Source organism: Debaryomyces fabryi (genome assembly GCF_001447935.2).
Source record: "Debaryomyces fabryi strain CBS 789 chromosome Unknown contig00130, whole genome shotgun sequence".
NCBI classification, from domain to species: domain Eukaryota; kingdom Fungi; phylum Ascomycota; class Pichiomycetes; order Serinales; family Debaryomycetaceae; genus Debaryomyces; species Debaryomyces fabryi.
This window is the reverse complement of record NW_015385556.1, coordinates 23127-30303: the sequence shown is the minus strand read 5'-3', so window position 1 is coordinate 30303 and position 7177 is coordinate 23127. Positions and strand designations below refer to the sequence as shown.

The following is a 7177-nucleotide window of genomic DNA, read 5'->3' as shown; positions in this document are numbered from 1 at the left end:
GCCCAAATTGTTGAAGTTAGTTTCAGTGCATCCAAACATACTACTTTCATATTCCAAACCTTTCTCATGTGACCACACATAGTTAGAAAATTTCCTCTAGATGAGGTTAAGAAACCAAATATTCTTTATATTGTTTAGTATAGTATAAAAAAAGTCCAATAATGATCCAAGATAGAAAAAGGCTTTCTAGTGGGCTTACTGTAACATCTAAAGTGTTTGTTCGATCAAGAAATGGTGGAGCTACAAAGATTGTTAGAGAACATTACTTGAGAAACGATATTCCGTGCTATTCTAAGCTATGTAACAAATGCCAGCTTGATTTGAAACCAGATTCACATGGACAGTTGCCGCAATTCATCTTATCGGAGGAGCCACAGAAACTTGGTAAGGGACAACGTCACTATATCGTCTTAGATACCAATATTATATTGCATGCGATCGATTTGTTAGAGAATAACGAGTGTTTTTTTGATGTGGTAATCCCACAAACAGTTTTGGACGAAGTCAAAAATAGGTCATTTCCTATCTACCAGAGAATACGGTCATTAGTTAAATCTGAGGAGAAGAGATTTGTGGTTTTTCATAATGAATTCTGTGAATCTACGTATGTGAATCGTGAAAAAAATGAGTCTATAAATGATCGTAATGATAGAGCAATTCGTAAGTTCAGCTCATGGTTCAAGGAGCATCTTAATAAAGATAACTCGAATATTCCAATCAGTATTGTTTTGATATGTAACGATAGAGATAACCGTGATAAAGCTAAGAAAGAGGGTATTGACGCGAGAGGATTGGCTGAATATATTGATGCATTGCCTAATGCAGATGACTTACGTGATTTAGTTCCAAATGAACAGGAATCATTTGCTGGGGCTGAGACTATAAATGAAACTTCATTCCCTGAATATTATTCAACATCAAGAATAATGGGTGGTGTTAAGAATGGTACTTTGTATCAAGGTATGCTTAACATCTCCACTTATAATTTCTTGGAAGGAAGTGTTCAAGTCCCAGCTTTTAAGAAACCGTTATTAATTCTTGGAACAAAACACTTGAATAGAGCTTTTAATGGAGATTCTGTTATTGTCGAATTATTGCCAAAGGATAAATGGAGAGAACCATCTACAACAATTATTGAAGAATCCAACATTGGAGTTAATGATAATGCTGATGATGAAGATGATGAAAACGATGTTGAAAATACAGGTATAATTCCAGACAAGGAACGTCAATTATTGGCACAAGAAGCAATGAAAGTGACTTCGGTATCAAATGAAGATGACAAATCGAAAAGGCTTCAACCAACCGCAAAGGTGGTAGGTATAATGAGAAGATCCTGGAGATATTATGTTGGTCAGATTGCTCCATCATCTGTCTCTAACGATCATGATACTGGAAATGTTTCGAAGAATTGTTTTGTCATATTGATGGATAAAGTTTTACCTAAAATTAGGATCCGTACAAGGAAAGCTAAAGAATTATTGGGACAGAGGATTGTTATTGCAGTTGACTCATGGCCATCGACTTCGAAATACCCACAAGGTCATTTCGTAAGATGTTTAGGTGAAATTGAAAGTGCAGAAGCAGAAACTGAGGCTTTGTTATTAGAACATGATGTTGAGTATAGACCATTTTCTAAGAATGTGTTGGATTGTTTACCAAAGGAAGGAGCCAATTGGACAGTTCCACAAAATCTCGACAATGGTGATGAGCAACTAGCCAAAAGAAAAGATTTAAGAGATAAGTTGGTTTGTTCTATTGATCCACCAAATTGTGTTGATATTGATGATGCTTTACATGCTCAACAATTGCCTAATGGAAATTACGAAGTTGGTGTTCATATTGCAGATGTTACTCATTTTGTTCGTGCAAATACTGCTTTGGACAACGAAGGTGCCGCAAGAGGTACATCAGTTTATTTGGTAGATAAGAGAATTGATATGTTGCCAATGTTGTTAGGTACAAATTTATGTTCTTTAAAACCATACGTTGATAGGTATGCCTTCTCGGTCATTTGGGAATTAGATGAAGACGCAAATATTGTAAACGTGAATTATATGAAATCTATAATAAAATCAAGAGAGGCATTTTCATATGAGCAAGCACAATTAAGAATCGATGACAAGTCTCAAAATGACGATTTAACGAAATCTATGAGAATTTTATTGAAGTTGTCTAAAAAATTGAAGCAAAAAAGATTAGACGCAGGTGCATTGAATTTGGCTTCACCCGAAGTTAAAGTCCATATGGATAGTGAAACTTCTGACCCTGGCGAAGTTGAAATTAAGAAATTGCTCGAGACTAACTCATTAGTCGAAGAGTTTATGTTGTTTGCAAATATATCTGTTGCAAGAAAGATATTTGATGCATATCCTCAAACAGCCATGTTGAGAAGACATGCTCCACCACCGGCTACCAATTTTGAGACTTTAAATGAAATGTTACGAGTTCGTAAAAGTGGCATGTCGATTTCATTAGAATCTTCTAAGTCTTTGGCCGACTCCTTGGATCGTTGCGTTGATCCGAAAGATCCATACTTCAATACTTTATTGCGTATTTTGTCAACTAGATGTATGATGGCTGCAGAATATTTCCCATCTGGTTCATATGGATACCCAGAATTTAGGCATTATGGTTTGGCGGTTGATATATATACTCATTTCACATCCCCAATCAGAAGATACTGTGATGTGGTCGCTCATAGACAATTAGCAGGTGCAATCGCTTATGAAAATTTGGATTTAAGTCATAGAGATAAAAACAAGATGGAACTTATAGTTAAAAATATCAACAAACGTCATAGAAACGCCCAGTTTGCAGGAAGAGCAAGTATTGAGTATTATGTGGGCCAAGTTATGAGAAATAACGAATCTACTCAAGAAGGTTACGTCATCAAATGTTTTAATAACGGTATTGTTGTTTTGGTTCCAAAATTCGGGGTAGAAGGTTTAATCAAATTGGATATGCTTGGTGATGCAGATTCTGCCGAGTATAATGAAGATAAGTTTGAATTAACATTTGCTGACTTCTCTGGTAAAAAGAGATGTGTAGCGGTTTTTGATAAAGTTACAGTCAACATCAAATCAATCAAGGATGAAATTACTGGTAAAAGAAAGGCACAATTGATTTTGCAATAGTCAAACCTATATATATATATATATATCTTTACATACAATAATAGAACATTTTATTAGAGTTAACTTATTGCGAGATGTGTTCAACAAGTTGCTCAATAGTAATCATTTTAATATTATGCGTCTTCGAGAATTTAGCGCAATCATCTAATCTCATCATCAAACCATCTTCATCCCTCACCATTTCACAAATAACAGCAGCTGGTTGTAATCCTGCCAACTCACATAGTTGAACACCTGCTTCTGTGTGACCTCTTCTCTTCTTCAACAAGCCAGGAACCGCTCTTAATGGTAAAACATGTCCTGGTCTTATGAAATCTACCGGCTTTGAGCTTGGGTCCGCCAATTTGGTGGCAGTCAAAGCTCTATCATGTGCAGATATACCTGTGGTTGTACCATCGGCGTAATCACAGGTAACCGTGTAAGCAGTACCATGTCTATCGGTTTCATTTGCCAACATTGGGTGTAAGTTTAATGCATCTGCTCTTTCAGTGGATAATGGAACACAAACATATCCAGAAGAATAACGAACCAAAAATGCCATTTTCTCTTGTGTCATCAATTCCGCAGACATAATCAAGTCTCCTTCGTTTTCACGGCTTTCGTCATCCATAACGATCAAGTATTCTCCATTCTTGAAAGCTTCAATAGCTTCTGGAATTGAAACAAATTTAGCTGACATATTCTTTAATACTTAATATCTTCCTAATCTGAGCGATGGGGTTTATACAATATCTGTATTTTATATCCTTATCATGCAATATATAGGCACTTATATAAATTAAGTATTCTGAATCACGCTGATTCATATTTCTGCTTACTTATTTTTCATCCCGCAGTCGGAATAAATTTTACTAATATTTAGAAGTATTTAGCTAATGAACTTACCTGTCAATCCACCTTGCATTATTAGACAGACATAGCCTTTGACATTGACATAGTGATAACAATAAGCTAAAATTTCGTATCTAATTTTATACGTTGTATCATCTCCGTTTAACGGACTATTATCGAAATTGTTATTGTAAGTTTCACGTGATATTGTAGTTTGTTACCAGCCCAGGAATTGTACCGTTATAATAGTGCATTGTCGGACGATACCGTACAAGAGGATGGTGAAAACCAATGAGAGATGGTTTTTGGTGCAATGAAACACAAATATCGGTTAATCACTGAATCACATGAATCAAAGCCTTCTGAGAATAGGATTCAAATTATGGTCGGTATTTCAAATGATGGGTCGAAACATACTTTCGGATATTGGTGAAGCCATTCTACGTCATAACTCTATTTTGCTCGGTTGAGTATGGTTTGCGTTCCATAGATCTCGGTTCTGCAGAATGTTTTAACTCTAAGGGGTTAGGGATACTTTTGTTCTTGTTATTAACATATAGTAATGGAGATGCTCTCGTTCGCAACGTGCTTTGGTACAATATGTGTGTTGAGTCTTGTAGAGGTTATTGTAGACGTTTTTGGACAATTAATAGTAGAATCCTTTATTGCATAAGCTTTTTACAATTATTAGAGATTTTTACAAAATTTTCGCAACCAGCAAAAATGTAGCGAAACTTGACCATTCAACATGAAAGCAAATCAAGTTCTATATAAGATATCGTATAATAGAGGATAAACGGACTTACAGATACTATAATAAGGAGTTAGTAGTGAATAGTTGATGGTAAATGCTTTCTTTCTGGTAACAAAGTCTATACCGTCTTGTACACTTTGTACGAGTCAAAAACACAAAGTTTTCAAAAAAGTTATGTTTGAACTCATTCTTGTGCCGTTTAAGAAGGTGACTACTAATTAGATGAATTGCTTCGTCTTAGCTACTTCTAACCTACATTAATTATACAGATTAATGTAATTTGATAGCCATCAAGTATGTGGTATGTACACGACAAACAACTACATGAAAATCATATTGTGGTTTTAGAGCTATAGCTAAGCATTTACATAGGAATCTAATTTGCAATGGAATCTACACCTGAGTTTAGTAAGTCGATAACTGCGAAGTATCCTGGGGATGATGAAACTGAATTCATATTTCATAAGATTGAACTTAATGATAAAATAATATTGAACGTTCAAATCAACGGTGTCATGGACACAACTTTCGATATTCCAGTATCTTCAAAGTCGTCTATCAATGCTTATTCTAATATAAGTAATAGTGAAGATGGGGGGTTAGAGCCTGTGATACTAATTGGAGATCATAATAACCTAAAAATACAAGTGGTTGCATCTCAAATTGGGAAACTCGTGCTCGTATCTTCAGAGCCAAAGAACTTGATTTTATCAATTGGATCCCGATGGTTTGGCAAGGGTAATGAAACTGACGAGAATGACTTTAACAAATTGATGTTTGTTTTAGATAACGTGAAACAATTATTAAAATAGGATGTCTACAAGTATAGAGTATATGACACTAATAAAAATTTACGAGGTTTTGCATTATATAGTTGTATGGGAAAATCTACTTTCTTGGGATAGCTGGGACTAATCTTTCCTTTTGTCCATATACTAATTTATGCGGCTTCATGAATGAATCCACAATTTCGGGGGTAATCTTACTTCTTCTTTCTTGGTATTCTCCTACGAATTTTTGGATAACGTCGATAGATTCCTTCTTCATTTCACCCGACAAAAGATCACCAGATCTGTAGTCTTTGGCCAACTTCTCTAACTTATCGTCATCATCACAGAAGAAAGATAAGTATTGATAAGCCACATCAATATCTGGGTCACCACCGTGTTGTCTATGTTCTTCAACGGATGTTTTACCACCTGAAAATGCATACTTATTAATTTTTTTCTGGATTTGCTTTTGAGTATCACCCATGAAAATGGCAGTTGTGGTATCAGAAGCAGACATTTTGGTAGAAGAACCCTGTAAAGCTGGGAAGAACTTAGCATGAATCAATGATGGCTTCGAGAATTTTAATTTATCAGCAACATCACGACAAACTCTGAAGTATGGATCTTGATCAATAGCACATGGGATCAAACATGGGGTTTTTGGAGGTAAATCCAACACATCTGGGAAGGACGATGGGAAAGCTGTTGCAATTTGAATACTGGCGAAATGAATCTTTCCAATACAATCGGAATCTTGAAATCCAAAGACTGCCTTAGCAGTCGATGTAGTAATTTGTCTAGATGTTCTAACAACATTTTCATAGAAGGCACTATTCATGTAATCCAAATCAGAGAATATAAAAGTGTTTTCTGGTTTGAATCCAACTGCAATGATATCTTTTGCATTGTCCTTGGAGAAGCCTTTGACATCCTCAATCGTCAATTTTGGCTTGAAAAGGAACTTTTCGTCATCAGTCAACTCGATAACTAATGGCACATCAAAAACATCCTGCAACCACTTGGTAAATATAAATGGCACCATATGACCTAAATGCATCGAATCTGACGAAGGTCCTCTTCCCGTATATAAAAAGAAAGATTCACCATGTTCGTACAACCCCAAGATCTTAGTAAGATCTCTTTCGGAGAAGAACACACCTCTCTTTAAAAATGGGTGTGGTTCATGGCCAGTAACTTCTTTAAACCTTTGTAAAGTTTCTGGAGTTATAGGTCTAGTACCGAATTGCTTAATCAATTTTTCATAGTCTATATCTTGGGCCTTTCCATCAACAACAGCACCTTCTACTTCCCATGGAGTAATTTTTTGATCAGCAGTATTGAGGTTTAAATTATTAACCTCCTCTTCAAGTTTAGGTACTGACATCTTCTTTCTTCTGTAATATAATTGCCAATTGCCAGAGAAATTAGATCATCATGATGGGTGATTTTATGACTCTTTGGAATAATTTTTTGCGAGACTTACAGGTTACTATTGCAAAGAATGAATTGCAGTTTAAACAGTTGAAATTTTTTTAAATGTAACTAACAACTATATTAATACATCAAGTAAATATACATCAAGACTACACACGTTTAAAGTAAACTATTTTAAATCGTAAAATTATTGTTTATTTTTAAACCCATGCAAGAAAAAACAACAGAAAAACTAATATAAACAAATTTTA

At 35.1% G+C, this 7177-nt stretch overlaps 4 protein-coding genes across 4 annotated transcripts; 2 read left to right on the top strand and 2 right to left on the bottom strand.

The window, feature by feature from the left end:
- Positions 1 to 161: 161 nt before the first annotated feature.
- AC631_04624 (exosome catalytic subunit) lies at positions 162 to 3137 on the top strand (the record flags this gene model as incomplete). Its single annotated transcript, XM_015613453.1, has 1 exon — positions 162 to 3137. One exon carries the CDS (start codon positions 162 to 164, stop codon positions 3135 to 3137), a length of 2976 nt encoding a protein of 991 aa, XP_015465731.1.
- Positions 3138 to 3201: 64 nt separating this feature from the next.
- Positions 3202 to 3816, bottom strand: RIB3 (3,4-dihydroxy-2-butanone-4-phosphate synthase; the record flags this gene model as incomplete). Its single annotated transcript, XM_015613452.1, has 1 exon — positions 3202 to 3816. One exon carries the CDS (start codon positions 3814 to 3816, stop codon positions 3202 to 3204), a length of 615 nt encoding a protein of 204 aa, XP_015465730.1.
- A 1292-nt stretch (positions 3817 to 5108) lies between these two features.
- On the top strand, positions 5109 to 5534 carry AC631_04622 (uncharacterized protein; the record flags this gene model as incomplete). Its single annotated transcript, XM_015613451.1, has 1 exon — positions 5109 to 5534. One exon carries the CDS (start codon positions 5109 to 5111, stop codon positions 5532 to 5534), a length of 426 nt encoding a protein of 141 aa, XP_015465729.1.
- A 76-nt stretch (positions 5535 to 5610) lies between these two features.
- Positions 5611 to 6876, bottom strand: WRS1 (tryptophan--tRNA ligase; the record flags this gene model as incomplete). The annotated part of the gene is made up of 1 exon (XM_015613450.1): positions 5611 to 6876. The coding sequence occupies one exon, from the start codon at positions 6874 to 6876 to the stop codon at positions 5611 to 5613; it is 1266 nt and encodes a 421-aa protein (XP_015465728.1).
- Between the last annotated feature and the right edge of the window lie 301 nt (positions 6877 to 7177).